At 37.5% G+C, this 21,241-nt stretch overlaps 3 protein-coding genes across 3 annotated transcripts in view; 1 reads left to right on the top strand and 2 right to left on the bottom strand.

Moving 5' to 3' along the window:
• LOC145466715 (protein arginine N-methyltransferase 5-like) overlaps positions 1-5,984 on the bottom strand; it is a 14,200-nt gene extending 8,216 nt beyond the window's left edge. Inside the window, exons 1-12 of the mRNA XM_081450423.1 lie at positions 5,899-5,984; positions 5,592-5,707; positions 4,974-5,059; positions 3,757-3,888; positions 3,054-3,119; positions 2,552-2,598; positions 2,107-2,156; positions 1,895-2,005; positions 1,225-1,277; positions 1,054-1,101; positions 798-839; positions 146-217 (exon numbers count right to left, since the gene is read on the bottom strand). Coding sequence (XP_081306549.1) covers positions 146-217; positions 798-839; positions 1,054-1,101; positions 1,225-1,277; positions 1,895-2,005; positions 2,107-2,156; positions 2,552-2,598; positions 3,054-3,119; positions 3,757-3,888; positions 4,974-5,059; positions 5,592-5,707; positions 5,899-5,984 — 909 coding nt within the window. The remainder of the gene's footprint in view (positions 1-145; positions 218-797; positions 840-1,053; positions 1,102-1,224; positions 1,278-1,894; positions 2,006-2,106; positions 2,157-2,551; positions 2,599-3,053; positions 3,120-3,756; positions 3,889-4,973; positions 5,060-5,591; positions 5,708-5,898) is intronic.
• Positions 5,985-6,053: 69 nt separating this feature from the next.
• Positions 6,054-9,369, top strand: LOC145466718 (methyltransferase activator Trm112 homolog). The gene is made up of 2 exons (XM_081450425.1): positions 6,054-6,247; positions 7,309-9,369. The coding sequence occupies exons 1-2, from the start codon at positions 6,054-6,056 to the stop codon at positions 7,460-7,462; spliced, it is 348 nt and encodes a 115-aa protein (XP_081306551.1). The 3' UTR covers positions 7,463-9,369.
• Positions 9,370-9,436: 67 nt separating this feature from the next.
• On the bottom strand, positions 9,437-15,785 carry LOC145466714 (uncharacterized). Its single transcript, XM_081450422.1, has 2 exons — positions 15,418-15,785; positions 9,437-11,653 (listed from the first exon to the last, which is right to left on the bottom strand). The coding sequence occupies exons 1-2, from the start codon at positions 15,479-15,481 to the stop codon at positions 10,341-10,343; spliced, it is 1,377 nt and encodes a 458-aa protein (XP_081306548.1). The 5' UTR covers positions 15,482-15,785; the 3' UTR covers positions 9,437-10,340.
• Positions 15,786-21,241: the final 5,456 nt, after the last annotated feature.

The raw sequence follows: 21,241 nt of genomic DNA on the forward strand, positions 1-21,241 counted from the left end.
TTCAATATGACTGCTTCTTAAAAATAAAATAAGACAAGTTAAAACAAGGACAACTTCATTGATTTACCCAAATGCTTGTGAATGGCTAATTTATGCACATCAATAAATTTACAGGTTATTCACCAGGCCAGAAACCAAGATGTACCTGAAGGGGACACTGTAGGTAATCTTCATATCCTTTGGCAAACTGACTCACATTGTCCAACTCTGGCTGGGTCTGGAGAATTCACAAAACGCTTCTTATTTCAAATGTTATGTAACTACAAGATGCGGTGTAAGAGGGAGGGGGAGGGGAATGGAATAATAGGGGGGGTCACCTACTTACATTCAACTCACAAGGTAGGGGAGTAGTGCCCAGGGTATTTTTGTATCCTCGTGATGTAGATTGCTATTAATAGCAACAGCAAATTTATTTCTGAAACAGAGTTATACTATAAAAATAACTGCAGTTATGTTTTAGAATCTTAGGGACATATTGAAGTTATCAAAAGAGTTTTCTTTGGAAGTGCCAGGTGTGCTCAATATGGAATGAATGGCAATTTCTGACAGTTGCTGTTCGATCATAAGAAAACTATTTAAATCCTCCTTAGTCATGTAATGTCACTCAACGTCTCGACTGTCTGAACTATTCTCCTTCAAAGACTTAAAATTGTTATTCTATGTTGCAAGAAGAAAGTGAAGTAACAAAAACATCTAGTAGTGAGATGCAAAGTGTGAGCAACAAGATTTATGGCCACATACAAAAACTACAAGTAATGTACTAGGTAGCCTTTTCTTTAATTAAACAAAATATGTACCTGATAAAGATGAGCAAGGTACTGGTAATAAAATCCCAGTCCCTGCAGAGGAGAAAATAAGGATTAAATATTCTTATAAATCATGACAATGACCTTGTCAATGACACATTACGTTTTTACAGAATCCAGACAGAATTCAGTCAACGTCAAATGACATTTTCTAATTTATTCATTTAAGGATAATATTATTTGTGGAAGAGTCTGAGACTCAATATTAAAACAAATCATCCATAGTTGTAATTAGTAATAATCATACCTTGTCTTTATGCTTATTGACACCAGTCAAGATCAACTGAGTATTCAGCTGCAAAAAAGGTGAAAACTTGACTTTTACACTATTAAGTCAGACAATTACAAAATGCTTTCACTGTACCTAAAATGAGACCAAGTTAAATTTACTAATTTTGTGACAAAATAAATATCTCACCCTGAACAATTTCCTAACAAGTGCCTGGTGAGCCCTCGGCAAAACTGGATAACCTAACAATAAAGAAATTATCGACTCTTTACTTTTGACAACATCCCTTAACAATTAAACTAAACTATGCTAACTTTACATATAGTTGTACATACTTAGGCAATGGATTCTATCTTCATGCAAGTTTTCAGAACTTGTATGAAAGGCATGATGGTATAATGGTGAATGTGATGGACTCCAGGTTTGAGCCCTGGCCATGGTCATTGCATTGTGTTTCTAGGCAAAAAGCTATCTCCCTCAAAGCTTACCTCTTCACCCAGCTGTAGATATATACTGATAAATGGATACCAGCAATATGTCTATTGTGAGGACAAGTTGACTCATTTAACATTTGTGAAAAATTCTGATGAATCACAGTCGTGTCTATTTTCAAATATTAAATTCACAGTCAGCTAGTGCAAGGGATTCTGAAATCTCTGAGAACTCTTAGAAAATAGCACTTTATTACTCTCATGACTGATTGGATTTTTCAAGAATTTTTCATTTTTCCCAGCTGCCCCAGACTTCCTAAATTTTCAGTTCCAGGCCTTCCACTAGGCTGACCAAATTCCACCATAAAACACAAGACATGATCAATAAAGGTAAGGTTATCTTTTATTCCCTGTGTTGAATCACACACCTTTCTTGTTTGTAAGAAATAAACTTGTAGGTAGGATTGCTGCTTTGACTGGTTCTCCACACCATCTTTCCAACTCTTCCTCAGAAGGCAGCTCAGCAGAAATCTCTAACGCTAAAATAATTCAAAATAAAACACATGTCATCATGATTACAACAGTTTGCACTTGATCATTTTGCTTCATTTCCAAAAAAGACTACTTATCATGCACTTACCTAAGCCAACCTTTCTACTGTTTCCACAGACAGTTCTAAATACATTCCACCTACAGAGTCAAATTAATTAATTTTAAGCATCAACACGTATCTCAGATACTTGCTATGACAAGAATCTTTTGGAGGTCTTCCATAATGTTTGGTACATGTAATGTCCATAAAATGATTACTAGAAACACTCAAATGGCCTCTGGCCCATTTTTGAATTTTTACAAAATAGAAAGAACATGATTGTATTAATTAACCTATTTGAAGAATCAACAAGATGCCATCAGACAAATGAAATATTGTTTTGGAGATATTTTAAGAGAAAATTCAGAAATCTTTGGTTGATCTTCACCAAAGCGAAGAACATGCTAATAAATGGAATATTTGCAGTACTGTTGGTAGCAAAAATTCATCAGTTTGGCATCAAAATTTCCAGTAACCAAAAAAAAAATCATACCATTGCCATGGATCTTTCTCCAACATGTTGTTCACTACAACTTCATCCTGCAAATGTCACAATTATATTTAGTCAACTTACATAAAGTCAGTAATAGTAATGCATAATCGGTCCAAGTGGAGTACAATTCAGGGTGTAATCATGGGATTAATCTCAAAATCAGATAAATGCAGTGTGGGGACGTTTTGAAATAACATGTATCCGCATGATTACTCCCTAAATTGTATAACATAGGGGCCAGTTACTAAATATTAATCGTATCTATTCAATAACAAAAATTCCAAATTTAAAAAAGTCTTTAGAGTGCTTTGTTTGAGTGAAAAAGTCAGCAGTGCTCTTCATAAGTTTTAAACACTGCTGGAAACAATAACAAGGAAGCAATTAAAGCACACAGTGTACAATGAAAAAATATGCCAAACTTTTAATTAATAATGACATTTATTTACAAAATATATAGCATAATTTATAGAGATTGTACAATGTACATACTATACAACTGTACCTCATCTTCAAACAAGTGTTTGTCACATTCATCTTCAGGACTCTTCATAGGCACATGGACCCACACCTAGAAAACCACAGACAAATATGTGCATTGGATGCCTTACAAACAATAATACTATCATTGTAAGACAAATTCTTTATCTCAATTACCCCCAAAACCACTGTCTCGTGGCTTTAGAATATATGACAAATAAAACTATGATGACCATTAATTGAAATATGATCATCATTTTAAATCTGATAATCCACAATAATTATCATTTCAAAATCTTAATTGCTTTTTTTATACATAGTAATCTCTCCTTCTAGTCCCATGTTTTTTTATGTTCCCTCAAACAAGATGGAGGCCAACTCATTAACCTCGCAATTCTATTAGCCTCCATGCACAAGCTATGTACCATTGTCACCTTTAATTGTTATACATGTATCTTTTTTCTCTTTTATGCTAATATTGTAATTTCAAAATGTAAGTACAAAACAAAGTGAAAAAATTGAAGAAGTTACATTAAGTGCCTTTGGACTTAAAGGAAACTGGCACTATAAACATTTTTACCATCATCATCATTATTATTTAAGAAATCAATTCCTACTAAATTTGCTACTTCTGATTCCAAGTAAACCTCACATTTAATTTTTAGCAAGTTGTACATATCATAGTCAAGTCAATGAACATGCATGGAATTTGTCATTTCATATCTGACCTGTTGCACATGTGTGTCAGTTATACTTGCATTGATGTGATGAGCGAGGTTGGCACAGTTGAAGCTTTTTAATGGAACAAGAACAGCTGGAAGACTCAAGTGAACAGAATAACAAAGTTCCTGATGCAAGGCCTGCAAAAGAGCAGAAGGGATTCTAATCAGGAAGGATCGTTACAAAGGCTAGGTCACAGTTACTATGGTTTACCAATAAGTAACTAGTCAGTTTATCTTTGTTAATCAGGAACTATGAACTTCTTTTTGGCAGAGCAACAGTATTTTAATGACAAAATAATAACCATATGACAATGAAGGATGATTTCTAAGAGTTATAAATGGCACTTGTACAAATTAGATAGATAAAATTGAAATGAGTTGAGTCAACATTGTTTTAAGTTTACCCCAATGTAGTCTACTTTAATTTTCTCCAATTTTGTGCGTCCAAGCCCCTTTTTAGTTTTTCTGTGCTTTTTTTCAGTTCTTCCACAGAATTGGAGCCACAATATTTCAATTAATGTTAAATTTGCCCTGCATTACCTGTAGTCCCCTTAAGCAAAGTGATTTAGAGATGTGCCTCTAGGTTGATAATGAGTGATTTTAAAGAGTAACAATACTACAATCCTGGTCACAAGTGTTGGGACAGTTCACGGCAGATAACTTCACAGGCAGCCTCTCTTAAGACCAAGACTGCGTAAGCCCGCCTACCCCCCTCCCCCTGTCAAAGTTGATAAAAATCTTGAAGAAAAAAAACCTTGACAATAGCTTCAGAATAGCCATGTTTCAAGACCTGTTTCCCTCCTAGAACTGTATTCTCCAACTAAAGAGATGATAAGATAGATATTCATTCCTTATTCCAATAATAACAATTTTCCAGCAATCACGTTCGGTTCCAACACAACTGTCTAACCACTTTCTATTGTCCCTTTTTCCTTTTTTACCACATCCGATCTAGTCTTCAGAATAGCTTCATTTTCTTTCAACATTGCTAGGGGGAGGGGAGTCAATTAAACTTGCCTCTATTCATCTTTTTTTCTAAAACATCAAGGACGTAGATGAAATCGTGGGTTTTAGGACGCAAAAGGGGAGGTGTCCCAACAACTTATGGCCAGGATGGTAGTTGGAGGACTTGCCAAAAGACACATTTGATATTAAAAAGAAAATGGGCAACTGAAGGAGGAAATCAATAAAGCAAGCTCCAAAAACACAAGACAGTGACCTACTTGTTCAGAATTTTTTCTCACAGTCTCATTTGGTGAATCTAAGTTCAGCCAAGGGGAGGTTTTACCAACAATCAGGCTGTTCCAATCTGAAAGAAATTTCATATTAACCTTTGTTGGTAATCCAAATGATTATTACAATATTAATCTCAAAAGGACTTTAAATATTATCATGACCCTGCACTGCACAAATGCACTGGTAATATAATAGTACATGATGTAGCGTTGTGGTTTATGCACTGGAATCTGATTGTAAAAGTCTTGCTGCCGGGAAATATATGAAGACTGTAAGATTTCAGGGGGTACAGGCCTTGCCTGAAAAGGATACCTTTTTCAGGCTTCAGGTATCTGAAAGAGTAAGGATTTTGCAAGTTGAAGTATAGGAAAGTGTAGGGAAATCTGTAATTTACAGAACTGAATAAAGAATACTTGATTTTTAGGTTAACATGTCTTCTGGGTATGCTTATTGTTCTCCCCGTGTAAAACTTTGAAGAGTATCCCTCTCCCCTCCCCTTGGAGTAAAACACCAAACTTAATTACACCTACGACTTTCGTTGCTTTTTGTTGCATACATAAAGTATGTGGCTATGCAGACACCCTTCACCGGTGTAGCTTTGTTACCTTGACTAGGTAGTACCAGATCTGATCGAGTGAAAGCCCCTGTTCGATTGGGAACTGGGTCTAAAAATTCTCTTCGGTATCTTGGATGACAGATAGGAGCACAGATAAAATCAAACCTAAAAATTGAAAAGTAAGGCTAATTACAAATAAAACTCCATCTGCCTGCGACCACTTTAAAATAGCATGTCTACATGCGACTACAAAGAAGAAGACATGTATGTGTTTAACTAACTGCTGGTTATTCTATTCCCTCGTTAATTCTCAAACTAATGCCTTTTGAGATGAATTTAAGTTATTTTATCTATACCCTCCGTTCGTAGCATTCTTCAAGGCTCCAGCAAGGTCAGGAACACAAAAGAAATCTCGACCGCATGACACACGTTGATCCGCCATTTTGAAACTGACTCCCTCGACTGGGCAGCCAAACTTATACGATGTGGAGTGGCTACCAAGCAATCCAAAATGGCGGGAGGTTTTCTTTGGAGACATGGGAGATTCGTGTTGGAAACTATTTCAAAGAAACACGTTTCTTTGATTCAGACTTCATCATGTAGATGTTTTAGTATTGGTAATCAATTGACATCTGGCAAAGATACCCTGGTTGATCAAAAACTGTTGGAGATCTTAGTCTGTCCCTTGTCTAAAAAACCACTGAGGTAAGAACTCTGAAGTGTATTTGGGCTACACGCTGATGTCAGCTTGTACAAAGGAAAATTTCCGTATAACCCTATATTAGAATTATGAACAGTGTTTTCTTTCACCGTCGTGCTAGGCCCTAGGATCTCCACCAGACAAGGACATTATAAATATATATAGACTATGGACAAGGAACTTGTGAATTCGTAGCAGCAAAATTGTCGGGGCATAAGCATGTGACAAAAATATTGTCTAGAGATATAGCAGGTAATCACTACATCTCTCGTCTTAGTTGTATATTAGCATTGGTCTTGGTGAGCCATTAAACCAACTCTTGCAATGCTTTGGACCCTAGAGGGGGAGGACGGGGGTGCTAATCAGAAATTTTGAAAAGAACCCCCAAGAGGTACTAAGGTCCTGTTTTGTGGGCGTGGCATACCAATTCTAAAACAACGCACTATCTCCTGTCATATATTTTTTTTGGCTCAATACCCTGCAAGTTACCAAAAAAAGCTCCTGCTGTGGATCTTTTCAGGCTTAGGGCACCCTAAGAGGTTCTAAAACCACTTTTTTAACACCTTAAAGGTATGAGAAGCACTCCTGTCCCCAGATTACCCCCCCAACGGGACTTTGGATTGGAAGACACATACAAAGGTGTTGTAAGGAGATCGCCAAGAGGGCTTTAATGCCACCAGCCACTCTTGTCTTTAAAATCCATCATTTGAAGGCTTATAGATAACTTTTTTGTCACAGATACTAGGCTTGATTTCAAGTTGTTCTTTGAGCTTATGTTCTTGTTCATTGGAGGAGGTGACACTTAGACTCCCAAAAATGGCTGAAAATCAAGCTCAACAGGAAATAACAATCTAGAATCTAGAGGGAAGGTTGTAAATCCCTGGCCTAGACATCCTACTATATTCATCTATCCCCATTTGAGCAACAAGTCACTGTTCTTACAGAATCTTTGTTCAAGGATCCACCACAATGACTGTCTTTTAAATGTTCTTTAGTCCTACCTTTATGGATGGAGTATACATGTGCATTTTGTTATTGCTTTTTGTCTCCAATTATTTCCTCCTAGGTATGACAGTATAAGAAATGAGTTGATTTCAGATGAAATTGGTGTGGCATATTCAATACAAAATGGTATTCCAAATCTCATACCCCATGATGGGCAACTCCTAAAGAAAAATGGCACAACTTCAAGTACAAATGATCCAAACCAAGATTCGTGACGCTATGATGAAAGACTCAAGGGACTTGAATATCATTTTTAAATCAAGTATGTTTTAAGATTTGTCATGATACCTTTAAATGTTAATGGGTTTTGCACAATTGAGCATGAAGACAGGACTTCTCAAGGATGTAGTTTGTGCTGAAAATTATTGGATACAGTATAAATGGATCAGATTGTTAACCATGGTCAATAACGAATTCAAAGTTCATTGCACTGGAATCAACATTGTACTCAATAATTAGATGCAATATACCATGTTTGTCCAATATTTGTTTGTCAATATACCAATGGGCTATAATAATTATAACACAAAGACTTACTAGAACTGACCAATGACTGTTGACAAACTTTACACGAGTCTTACAGCCAATTTATCTTCATGGCTAAACTGACCAATCACTCTCAACGGGCCAGACTTTAAACAACATCTACTGACAAACACTATCCACTTGACTCTGAACATGAATTCCGCTCAGGTTGTCAAAACGTCGGTCACCAATAACAATTTTTTTCAGAACTACCCACACCCGGACAATCACACTATACAAACCATAACCCAAAGATGTGTTTACGTGCAAAATATTACATATTTCCCTTCTGCATGCTAGTCATTTGAAGGGGTTGACAGCGAAGAAAATTTCACAAAGACACCAAATTCAATTGAACTTTTGTTTATTGGTTTATTATGTTGATTTTCAACAAGTCAGTAGTTGCATAGCAATGAAATTGCACTGCTGAAACATGTGGTAGAAGTATTTTAACATGCTATCTTTTTCGACTTACAAGACCATTCTTCCAATGATTTTGAAATGTAATTAATTGATTGGTTTAGACATTACAGTAAGTTAAAAAAGTCAATTCCTTTCAAGTAGTGGTATAATCCATCAGTTGCAAAGTACAATTCAGTACTGTATCTATGTTTCACAAATTTAGTACTCAGCTTGGTATAGGGATAGAAATACTGGGAAAATATCTGTTAACATGAATCAATAATAGCCTGCAATAATCATGCTAACCAAAGCAAAGATGGACGTCTTTTAGCCTGAATCAGTCTGTAGACCATTTCCGAGTTGTGCCTCTGTTTCAAAACAAATCCTTGTGCAAAACCTTTCGTATTGAAAGAGATATTGATTTGTATGAAAATGTACCTGTAAGCAAAATATGTTTTTATATGAATGGTTTTCAGTTAGACTTGTATTGACACAGATGCACAAGGCAACTCAGAGATGGGGTATTTCTGCTGAGCTTACAACTTAGTTTGTAAAATCTTTTAGCCCTTACATTTACCAAACTGAATGTATAATGGTCAAAGTCAGAGACATCTTAACTGCAATAACTGTGCTTTCAACAGTGCAAATCTTCTAGCCCTGATAGTAACCATGCTGCAGATGTTTGTCCTTGCAGCTGCACAGTTATTGAAGTTTTTTTGCCTCCTGCCACCAAAGAACAGATTAGTTCATATTATTATTAATAATAACTTATTATTTTGTAGCACAGTGTTTAGGGTTCTTTTAATTATATTAACCAGTTTTTGTAACAAAAATCTGTATAAAATTGCTCTCAGATGATGACTTAAGTTTGTAACAATCATACATACACTGTAATAAGTTGGAATGTCTAAACGATCATGCAGTCAGGATTTACTTTCTATCAGATAGCTATGCGTTTATCTATCTTCACATGGAATAAGGCCACTTGGGATCAAAGTATCAAATAATTTACTGTGGTTGTTTCAACATTTTTCTTAAACCTTAAATTTCCAACGTAATGACCTGGCTTATGACTTATGACCTAGGTTATTCTCCATTATGTTAATAAACAAAAAGTCAAATTTATGTGTGCAAGTGCACTGCAGTTAGAGGGTTGTAACTTACTTTCATTGCTTTTGGACTTGTACTTGGTGCATTTAAAAAAAAAAAAAATAGGCAAATTGTCATTATAATATTTATGAAAGAAGGATTAGGAACCATACAATAATGTACATTCACTGAAATATATGGCAAAAGGTCTGGATAGTAGCAGACATGTTAAAACTTTTAGAAACAGCACACCGTTTTTTTTAAAAACATGTTTCAACAGAATCTTCTGTCATCTTCAGAATAGTTCTCGTAGGATCAGCCACAGGGTATAATATCAAACAGAATTACTCTACAAAGCTTCTAGTCTCAACTAATTGAGGCACAGTCTTGGGTGAGCATACAACAATAGTTGACAAAGCACGTCAGCTCTGCTCTAAGATCAGGAATGAAGAGAGTTCAGAAAGTCTTCCATGTATAAATTATTTACATTAAACAGATTGCCCTTTAATTTAATGAAGGTGCTCCAATGTTGTGATTAAAATTAGTGGTCTTTAATAGTTTGTGATAATTTAAATTAACCTAAATGTGCTTTGAAACATTTTTATCAGACTATTTTAATACTGATCTTGAAAGTGTATTGATCGTGAACTCCAAATTCTGGATAACGTGAAAATGGTACATGTGTGAGAGTAAAGAGTAAGAGTGAGAGCAACAGCAAAAGCCAGAATAAGAGCAAGAATAATGCTTTGCAGATACAATCATTTACTTTTTGCCTGACTAGCATATTACTCAATAAAATGCAGCATATAAAATTTGCTTTTTACTTAATCACGTTTGAATTGATAGTTCAACAAGAACCTGCCTTAAACACGATATTTGTAACAAAAAGGAAAACTAACATCTTAAATGTTTTTCACACTTGCTACAATTTATTAATATTTTAATTTATTAATAGATGAAGAATTAATCAAAAACAGTGCGCTTATCTAGATTGATGTTAAAATAAAGATAACTAATCTAATGCATAATTATTTGAGTTACAATAAAAATAACAAAATAAAGCTAAATATTTTCCCTTTAATTTACCTTATAAAAGTCAGTTCCTAGTATATCATCTAGGTGGGCTATATAATTGATTGCATATTTCAGTATCTTTATCTTTGGCAGCTTGGTGTCACATTGGTATCCTGGAATTAACTGTCGAAGGTCTTGATAAGCGCTATTCAACTGTGCCACTCTTCTGCGTTCATGTTCATTTGCCAACAGCCTGTTCAGTTTTGTTCTTTGTCGACCCTTCATTTGATAACCTTCTTTATCCTGCCTCCACTCTTCCTCCTCATCAGGTATGACAAAGTCAGAGCTGTAAGTCCGTGGCCGAGATGTCACCATCCTTGTATTGTAAGGTTTTGTGTTGTTATCTTTGTGTCCCTTCTTTGATTTTGCTTGCTGTGACTTCCTGGTTCCCTGATGAGGCACATTTTTGTGGATCTCTTGTGGTGCTTTTTTGTAACTTTTTTCAGGAGTGTGTAGTTCGCCTTTTTCATTATTGGTTTTTGTATCGTTTTTTTCACTGTCCAGTTCACCCGTAGAGAGTTCACTACCATTGCATATAGTCTGATCACTCCATGGCTCAGGAAACTCTTGTTTGATTGTTTCTTGAGCTGGTTTATCCTCAGCCTTTGAAACTTTCCCTTGTTCAAGAGCAACGCTTGACTGAGTCTCGTTCTTTTGAAGCTGGGACTCCATACTTTCTTCCTTTTTCATCCTTTGTTCATTCCCAATAGGTGTCATCTTCATTTTCTTTGTGGGGAGTTCATCTTCATCACTTATAACTTTAGGGTTACATTCTAATCCTGTGGCAAACCTAGTGCTACCCTTGCCAGTATGATGTGAAGTTAAATTGTGACTTGCTCTGTTTGCTACTTCTCTTGCATGAATATCTATTCTTTCCAAGGGTGTAGACAAAGATTTTGAACCAAATGGGCCGTGCTTTGGCAAGTAGATCCCATGGTAGTGATTGTTGTTATTTAACCCACTGTACCATGCAGGCATGTGTAGCTGGCTAACATCAGAAAGAAGTTTATTACTAGATGAGTGACAACAGAAACAACCTGCATACTCATCAAGTTTTCTGTGATAGCACTCACAAGTGTTCAGACAATGATGATTATTTCTGGCTGTGAATTTGATACAACTGTCTGAAGCATGTGGAAATGTCCTTGTTCTACAGGCAAAACATGGGGTGTTTGGAGGCTTCCAAGTGTGGTTTTTCTGTAGTCCGTTAAAATGTAAAATTTGTGGATGAAATTCAATGCAGGGACTGGGAGGCACAAGTTTTTGTTGTTCCACTGCTGCGTAGCTTAAAGGATCTTGGATGGTCTTTGGCAGATCTGAAACAAAGACGCAAGTATATATCTCAATAAATAAAAAAGTTGCACCCATCTTGCAACATTGCATTGTGTCCTGACACAAGCTCAGGCACTGTGGACCGGTATGGCCCAGGGACAATGATCTTTTCCGTCAAAAATGGTGAACAAAAATGTAAGGGTTTAGACCTTGGGGTGGAACCTACTGATATACTAGGATTTTTGAAATCATTTCTTTTTGAAAGAACTTTTCTATATGCAGGCAACAATATTGGCCCATGCCTTTAACTTTGCTAATTTAGGCATGTTTGAACCAAATCACGCTCCACAGACTGCACTGTCTCTTAATTAATTTATACATGTCGACAGCATTGGGTATTTTTCAGGTACAAAAACTGTACAAAAACAGTTGCATTGCGTTTTGCACGTATTACATGCCTGTGGAGGCACATTGGATGCTTGGCAGCACACACCTTAATTTCACAGTGCCTAGACCTCTCCATCTAGGAATTGTAGCCATAGCCCTTATGGGATTCCGATATTTTTTCAAGGCTTACAATGGTTTTGAATTAGCAGCGACCGAAGTAGCACCTTCCTTCCACACGGCACCCGTTTGTCGTAATGAGCGTGACGCAGCGGGCGTTGCGTGACAATTAAGCACAAGTGCAACTACGGACAAGGCCCGAGGGCGTTTTCAAATAATCAATTGCTCTTTTTCATTCGAAAGAACAGGTGGTATTCCTTTCCAGTAGAGCCTTTTAATCAGCCAAACGTGACATAATCCTGGTCTTTTGAAAAAGCCGTGACGGATCTTTATTTATTTCTATTTTCAATTTCAAAGCCGCAAAGGACAAAGCAATAAAACCGACTATTAGACTCGTCTATAGGACAAAACAGAGCAGGCTGCCTTGTGTGGTGAGGAAAAAAATGGCTCCTTTGTAGGCGGTCGGAAATCGTTGTTATTTTAAAGTATGCAAATCGTGCTGCGTAAACAGGCAGCAAAATGATAAAGTTCTGAAAAAAAATCGAGCGTCATCGGTCGAACGCCTACCTCGCATTTTTGCAAAGCGCATACTGTTCTGATAGACCCCTGATAAGCTCGTGATATGGCCGGCTATTCAGAGACTAATTTTCTACACTTTTCATGTTCCTGCATTTATTATTGGCGAGAAAAGTCAAAACATAGGTTGTTAATAACTTAATCCTACAGCGAGACATCTTATCAAAAAAAATCATTCCTTCTGTTTCTTATGGTTGCGCGCAGAGGAATACAAATGAATGGTTTTGGCATCTTTTTAGCTCCCGTGAAAGTCGTTCACGAAAATCGTATGTGCGCTAAAACTCTTGCTTGTGCAAGAAACTGTATGCGAGCTTTGCCATGTTGAAAAACAGCAACAGGAAATGCCAGATGTTAAAATAACGCGAGCAGAGGAAAGAACACAAACCATCTGGAACGATGAGCGTTCTATTGTGTTCTTTTACCTTGTAGAATGTAGTAGTTTGATTTCTACAACTCAATTGTTTTGCTAATCGACCTGCTGAACAACAGCCATCAACCCATTTAGTTACTCAAAGAACCCATTTCAATGCCAGAAGGCCATTTTTAACGCAGATCAAGTCCAGCTGTTTTCCTTTCCGATTTCTTATCAAAAACTTGGAATTCTTAGCATAGCTGGCTAGAGGCCGCTTTGACTAAAACAGTGTTCACCTTTAACTGAGGCGACATCGAGACCAAGTCAAAGGATCGATTTTCCATCTGTTAAATCGTCTTTTTTTACTGACTACATGAAAAAGGCTTTGTCCTTGCAAACAATCTACGAATTAGAGAAAGGAAAACAAAGTGAAGAATGGTTTCCTGGTAGCGCAGTTGTTGCGGTGTTCCTTCCCAGATGTGAATTGCAATTTTCTTTGACTTTTCACCTTTCGATATGAAAAAGACGCGATATTTAAAAGGTTCTCTACGACAAACATCCCTCCCTTGGCTGTTTTTTACTCGTCTCTCGCTTCAAGCAGAATTTTTCTCTGATTCATTCGTGGATTGAAAGCGAGTGTAAAACAAAACCGCGCTTTTTCAGCGATTGAATAAAAATGTTTTATTGTTCAATATGAGCTAAGCAATGAACATCTGTTTCGACAAGAATACATTTTCAGCTACTAACAAAAAATTATTTATTTTTCATTTGAATTTCCCTTGGAATAAAAAATAGCTTTTGTCATGGAGTCCGAATTGTGCCTTTTTTCGCACGGAAAATTAACAAAAATTGTGGCTATTCCAGTTTTTTTCCAATTTCTGTAATTTAAATTGTTGACGAAAATTTTTAGGCCGACGAGTCTATGTTTTTAAATGAGTGTCTTTCATTGAAAACCTAGAATCACCATAGCAAATAAAAGATTGTCACTCCGGTGTATTTGAGGCGTATTAGATTTTATACAGCCCTCTTCATTTCGATAGGAAAATTTGCTTTTATTCGAATTACCAACATCATTAGCAAGGCCCTTAATGTCCACCTTAGGTACATTAACATATCTTAAAGCTATAGTCCAAGGTTTAAATCGTTGATTTCTATCGCGCTTTGTCAAAATTTTAATTTATCATTCATAACAAATCTCAGGAAAAAAAATACACACTTGAAAATGTCCGTCCCTTTCTTCGTATTTATTTTCATTTTGTGATTATCTTCTTTTTTTTCAAAATCGCCCGAAGTAAATAATCCGTGCCAGATGGCTGTAAAGCTTTCGTCTTTCATTTCAAAGCTAATGCACTCGGATTTCAGCCCTTTTATTAAAATTCGTACCTTTTTCGATTGTCGGCGACAGAGGACATATGTCATTGTAGAGATGAAGTGCCTCGAGCGCTCGGCCGGCACCCCCTGCGACAATTTAATATTTCCCGCGCTACTCACTGTTTATTTCACTTGTCTTGAAAATCCCTGTATTTTCATTAACAAATTTAACTGCTCATTCATTCAGCAATTTCCGAAATTCTCTCTTCCTGTAACTTCTGGACATCTTTTTGTTTCTCTTTTCGAGGCACAATTCAATCTCCCAAGAACAGCTGTGAAATTAAGTTTTCATCTGTTTACAGAACCGTTTTAATTTATGGCTAAATTCATAAAACAACATCTCCATTGCTTTCTGCGCTGAAGTTGCTAGGGATCAACTATCTTCGGCGCTAGAAGGCGCTGGAAATTCTATTACCCCATAAAGAAAACTGAATTTCTCTCAATGTCGATTTCGTTATGGTAGCTGTGAGATTTCAAACCGAAAATCGCCATCCGGACCAGCGAGTTTTCGAAACATCTGCCCAACGTCTCCCAGGTGTGTGTATATTAAAATTACTGTTACTTGCAAAAGTGCTAATAAGAAAACGACCAAACTGGAGATTTCTTAAAGACCTAAAAACTGTTTTAATGCCAAGAAAGCCATTCAAAAATCCCATTTTCAAGAGTAGGAATAAACGAAATTGCAAGAGTACCCCAGGTTTCCGCGCGTTACTGCTGTAATTTTGCAGCACAGGGAAATAAATGACACCGTAAGCAATTCGAAAAACTTGAATTAATTAAAGCAATCCCTTCTCTCGAAGTACAATCTCACCAGAAACGCAAATCGTTCACGATTTCACATCGCATAACCTGGCGGAGTGACGAAGAAGACATACCGTTTTAGCGTGTTGACATCTAAACTGTCCCTATCCACCGACTGAGGACCCGCGAACACTGGCGCAAGATCGTTCGTTCGGCAACACGTGCGGGTTTCAAGAAATATAATCAAGCTTAGCGCCAACTTACCAGATTCGAACACAGTGATCGCATCGCTGCTTTTTCTTCTCTTGACAAGGAACGAGCGAGGCATGATCACGCTTGAAAATGAAGTAGGAGCTTAGAAACAACCCGTCGCCATCACAGCTTGTTTGGGTCACAGGCGATAGTGTACAGAATTCAAGGTTTCAGACGTCAAATATAAATAAAACTCCGGCTTAGCCTCACTTTGACACATGTCCGCACTTCCGGTCATGTTTTCCAGATTTTATCTTGCCCTTTTTTCTGGAAGAATTTTGATTTGTAAATTGGTAAGTTAAAAATTGTATTTCGTTTGTACAAAAAATAACAAATAACAGACTATTTCCGAATTGAAAACTATTGAAAGGCACTCGAAGAACCGGAACCGGAAGCACAACAGTCGCTTGTACTTCCTGTAAACGAAACTGGTGTTTGTGTCTCAAGCGGGAATTTTGAAATTGAAAAACGTCTTCAAAATTTTAAAAATTGGACCGTTGGGAATCCATTTCCTTGTTTGATGCTTCCCTTCTGTAAATTCGCGAACATTTCTGGCAAATTGTGAGATTGTCACATCACTGGGCACTTCAACCATTGAACTCGCAAAGGAAACATCCTGTTTATTAGCGATACGACAAGGAGGAGCAACGCTAATATCTTTGGTAGTCCGCAGCTTTTGTTTTTTTAAAGACCTTTAAACAGTGACACGAAGATAGTTAGCATATTGAATCTCTATTTACCTGAAAAGTTTTGATTTTTGTGATAGTCTAAGGTTTCTTTCTCTATTCGCAGCGCTTGATAGCACCTCGTCACATGCACAGGCTTCGCTCTATGGTCGGCTCGGTGCGCCAGGGTGGGCGACCAGTCCAGTGCTATTTTCCTACTCTTTTTACGGGCGATACGCCTGTTCTGTTTTCCTTCTATATATATCGGCTGCTGACCAAACATTAGGTCAAGATGGTTGGATATTGGCCAAGATCTTTTTTTGCTTGTTTATGGACCGGGACGGACTCGAGGTCCATAAACACGCAAAAGAAAAAAAAAATTGGCCAATATCCAGCCATCTTGACCGGACAAGCTTGGTCAATAAGGGATTCATTATATGAGATAAAGAAGAGCGAAAAATCATTTTTCTTACGGAACACAGCACGTAATTCCGAGCGGGAAAGATAGCGCCATTTTACCAGCTCGGGCAAGTGCAGAGCACTTGGAGAGTCTTGGGGTGCTTATCATTTGTCAGAATAAATCGGTTGGGATGACCGTTGAATAATGGTAAGGGTTTTTTCCAAAACCAGCAAACCAACCGAACGAGATGGCGCTTACGCCTGGTCCTCTATAGCGACGCAAGCACAAGCATAAGCGTAATAAAAGAAGCTTATGCTCTAGTGAGGACAGCCACGACATAAGCTCAAGCATAAGCAAAAGGATATTTATGCTTATGCCTGGGTCGTTATTCTGATGAGAGACTGGAAACTGGAAAGTTTAGCAAATGGTTAGGAAATTTTCGCCGTTCCGTTCCGAACGGAAAAAGAGGTTTACCTCTGGAGGTGGTCTACAATTTCCGAACGGATTTTCCGGAAAAAAACCTTTCCATTTGACTCTCAACCGAAATTTCCGGATTTTTTTGCTAAATGGTAAGCACCCTTGGAGACACAGGATTTAGTTTATCTTGTCCGCTCACGGAGCCAGCCATACAATAAGCTTAAGTGTCTTTATTTTTACAGTTGTTTAGTAATAACACTGGCGCCTTTTCTGTCTCAATGGTGCGTGCGAGCAAGATAACAAAAAGTACCCGAAATGATGTGTTTGTACCCGGAGGGGGGGGGGGGGGGTAGCGAGGTTGTTTGACCTCATAGTAATGCTTGGATACGGTGACGAAACACTGCTAATCAATCTGTTGCTAAGAAAATCTCTTAAAATCTTTTGGTGATAAGATCCTAAAAGAAGCATGAAAATTTATGTATTCTGTAATAAGACAAAAAATTCTGTCTCGAGGTGTTGTTTCAATCTCGTTACCAGTGCTTTTCCCTTCGAAACTGGGTTGGTGTTGTTTGAGAGAATCTCGAGTAAACGCTGCGACAGTCCCTACTAAATGTTTTTCCGCTGAAGCAATAAAAACGACTCATTATGGATACAATTTCAAAAGAAAAAAATTTGATCAATTCAATTCTTGTTCTCTAGAAAAGTTTGTGCTAATTTTCTTAATATTTTTCTGCAATATAACTTATGAACTTAAGTGCCAAAAGATTACGACAAGACGTTGGCCGTACTCAAGAACCCAGGCAGACGAATAATGCGTCCAAGAAATATTATGCGCTTGGATAAGCACGAAAAATACGAAGCATACAACGTCAAACGATAAACTAACAATTTTACGGGTCCAGGAGACGCATAAAACAGACGCAGCGGTTTACTTCTTAGACGTATAATCCGTCTTGGAAAACACGAGACGCAGGAAAAAGACGAGCTTGACCTTGAAAGAACTATAACGCGTAATCAAGCGACCAACAGTTTCTCTCACAAGAGCTTTTGTCAACACACGAGTTTTAAACGTTGCGTATTTACCCACACGCATTTGTTTTAGATGCACTATTCATTTAAGAGGTATGATTCGTCCTTCTGAGTAAATAAGGCCACATTGTTGAACGTAACAAAGATTGACAAGTCTTAAACGCAGGACATTGCACGCTCAGGGTGCATTTCCCCGCCCTCAAACCGAAAACAAGGGATCGTGTTTTAGTCCACTGGATTTTGTTTGTGGTGTGGTCATTCATGGCGATAGTACATGTTGATCTAAAAGTGAGGAATATGAGTATTTCTCCAACTTGCGACCAGTAACTTTGTTTAATTTACGTTTCCTTTACAACTTCATTTATAGTTTTAAGCCCTGTTCCATTCTTCAACGTGGAATCGTCTTGCTTTCAGCCTTGCCGCCCCATCATGCATTCTTAGCCGGTTTTCCTCTCGGGCAGGCTCCTTGCTATCACCTAATATGGAAAAAACATGACGTTGAGAAAAACAAAGACGTTCGTCTCCAGTCCCCCCAGAGGGATAGGACAGCGCCTGTCCAGTGCTTCCCATCAATGCAGTAAAGACTTCTCGCGGAGAGTGAATCAACATGAACCAGGTTATTGAACCATCTTTGTTCCACTGTGTTCAGTAATTAAGTTCTTATCTAAACATCGCATGTCTAAAATTAAAGACAGACTGACAAAATTGGACAGTTCATTTCCGTCAGTCAATCATTTTTTCAGCGACGAATAGTGTACTGATAATAAACCAATCGGAAATAATAGTAAAGAAAAAACATGTGACCTGTTGTCGGACGTATATTAGAATTTGAATTTGACTTGTGGTACTTCTTGATAGGACCTTTTAGCTGTGTCTGGACAGAGAACCAGTTAAGAACTCGACAGGCCAAAAACCCAAAGTGAAACAAAAGTACAATCTTGACCACTCTTTACACAATTCCTTCCAATCTAAGCCAGGTGTAAGGCCAAAAAAAGGTATAGACCGTACAATCTACAATATAACGAACAGAGGGAGTTTGACTGACTACATTACACATCCTTGCTGTGTATAACTTTCTGTGATTGCAGCCCAAACGCTTGTCATGAGCGACAGCACGTAAGAGTACAGTTGACCGAGTTCTTACACTGACGTAATAGCTGTAGTAACACATTGCTTCAGTCGCCATACGGTTGCGCGGCGGAACTACAGCTTTTACAGCCGCTATACATACAGTTATTACTATACATGTACTACAGTTACTACCTGAGCTATTACGCATTCTAAAGTTTCTATTAGCTATTAGACACACTACAGAAACTACAGTTACTCCTAGTACACGTATTACAGCTGTTATAGTTACCACAGCTACAGTGTAGACACACCATTATACCACCGAGGAAAATGACGCAGTCTTTGCTACTAATTAATGGATTTGTTTCCGTGCGAAAGCGTAGAATGTGCGATCGACCGAATCTACAGCTACTCTACAATTAATATTTTACATCGTAGACAGTGTTCCAGCGCCCCCCCCACCCCTCCCCCACTTCCCGCAGGATAGCAGCTACAATTCAACTGCAGCTACTACGTAACGTTACGACAAATATTACACTTACTACACATGCTACATGTATTCCTTCTTTTTTGATACAGTCACCCTCACCACAATCAACACAGTTCAGTCGAGAAAACGAGACTCTGCACTTGACAACTCACAGGGCTAAACTGATTGTGACAACTAAATAGTAAAAGCTGCTTACGTTTTCCAACTTTCTTATTGTTCATGGTCCACGCCTGGGTGAGAGAAACGCTAACAGCAGCCACAAACAACAGAACTAACAATACTTTAAAATGTTGCATCGTAGAGAATCGACTAGTTCTTCTAAGGAAGCAATATAAGCCAACTCTTGATAGAGTATTGTGATTGAATTGAGGACGACGAAGCTCCTTGCTCTTTTTTAAATGCGACTTTCAGAAAATAGGCGGAAATGAACACTTGTGACATAAGCTAAGATAACCGTAAAAAGGAACTGGTTCCTAGCTGATAGGGTGGCGAGACTGCCCGGCTGCAGGAAACCTGCTGGGGGTGGAAACATGTGTGTGTGGGAAAACAGAATTCGATGTCAAATGGTTTCGGAAAAAATGGAGTTCTGGTATGATTTATGAGTTTTTAAGTTATGTTTTTACCCCAGTGAGATTTGATTCAGGTTTGACTTTTTTCGGGAAAGTTGAGAAAGTATTTAAAATTTTCGTTTGGATCTTTATCTTCTTAAGTCGCTAAACGTTAAATGCCATTCATTAAGTATAAATAGTTGATTATTTATATCTTGTGAACCTTTTTAACACACCATGAAATAAACTGAACGTAATCAAATTATTTTTGTCACAGCTGTGTTTTATATCTTCAAAGTGTCACGAGCCAGGAAACCATTCAAGAAAAATTCGCCAGAAGCCAATCAGATTACGAGTTACCTTTATTCAATTCCGTGTTGAAACTTGACCGTGTAGTTGTAGTAACTGATATCGTGATGTAGATTTTCGTTGGCGTTTTCAGTATCGATCAATCAATTTACTACTCACTCACTTATTAGTATCTATCAGTTATACATTTTTGCTACTTAGATATTGTAAGTTAGTCATATTTATAGGTTGTACATAGTGATTTTAGTTAATTTCCTTTTGTGTTTATTTCGAGAGCCATTAGTTTATCAGTTTTGTTACTGACAAATGTTACCCTCTCCAATAAAGTCTACTACTACTACTATTACTACTACTACTTAGTATAATTACCCCATACCTGGAGTAATAATTCCTAGCCGATAGCTTATGAGATTATGTAATCATTTCTCTAATTTGTGAAGGAAAACGTATTTTTCGTATCTGGAATGAAAATATCGTCTTATTTACAGTGTAGGTCACGCATTATACGAGATCCATAGAAAAGGAAGTAACCATATGATGATGATGATGCCGGAAATCTTAGTAACACTAAAAAGAAACTTTGTATAATTTATGTCGTCTCCGCATACAAGGAAGCTGAGGAGACTTCTTTTACAATGTATTAACGGCATGTTATTAAAATTATTACCACAGGTAACCATATCTAGTGTTGCGTAGTGGTTCTTTATTTCTTGTTTTTACATGTATTTATTCGAAGGGTCTCATTAGAGATCAATTTCGAAAACATTCTGCACGCATTTTGTAATAAGCGTGAGGTTTTCTTGTGTTTTTATCCTCTAACCCAGTCCCGTAAGAAGAAAGCTGGCAGGATATTTCAGGAAGAAGTGGATAGATCTACGTCAGTCCGGTCTGATATGGATCTACTTTG

This window comes from Orbicella franksi, chromosome 13, assembly GCF_964199315.1.
Source record: "Orbicella franksi chromosome 13, jaOrbFran1.1, whole genome shotgun sequence".
NCBI classification, from domain to species: domain Eukaryota; kingdom Metazoa; phylum Cnidaria; class Anthozoa; order Scleractinia; family Merulinidae; genus Orbicella; species Orbicella franksi.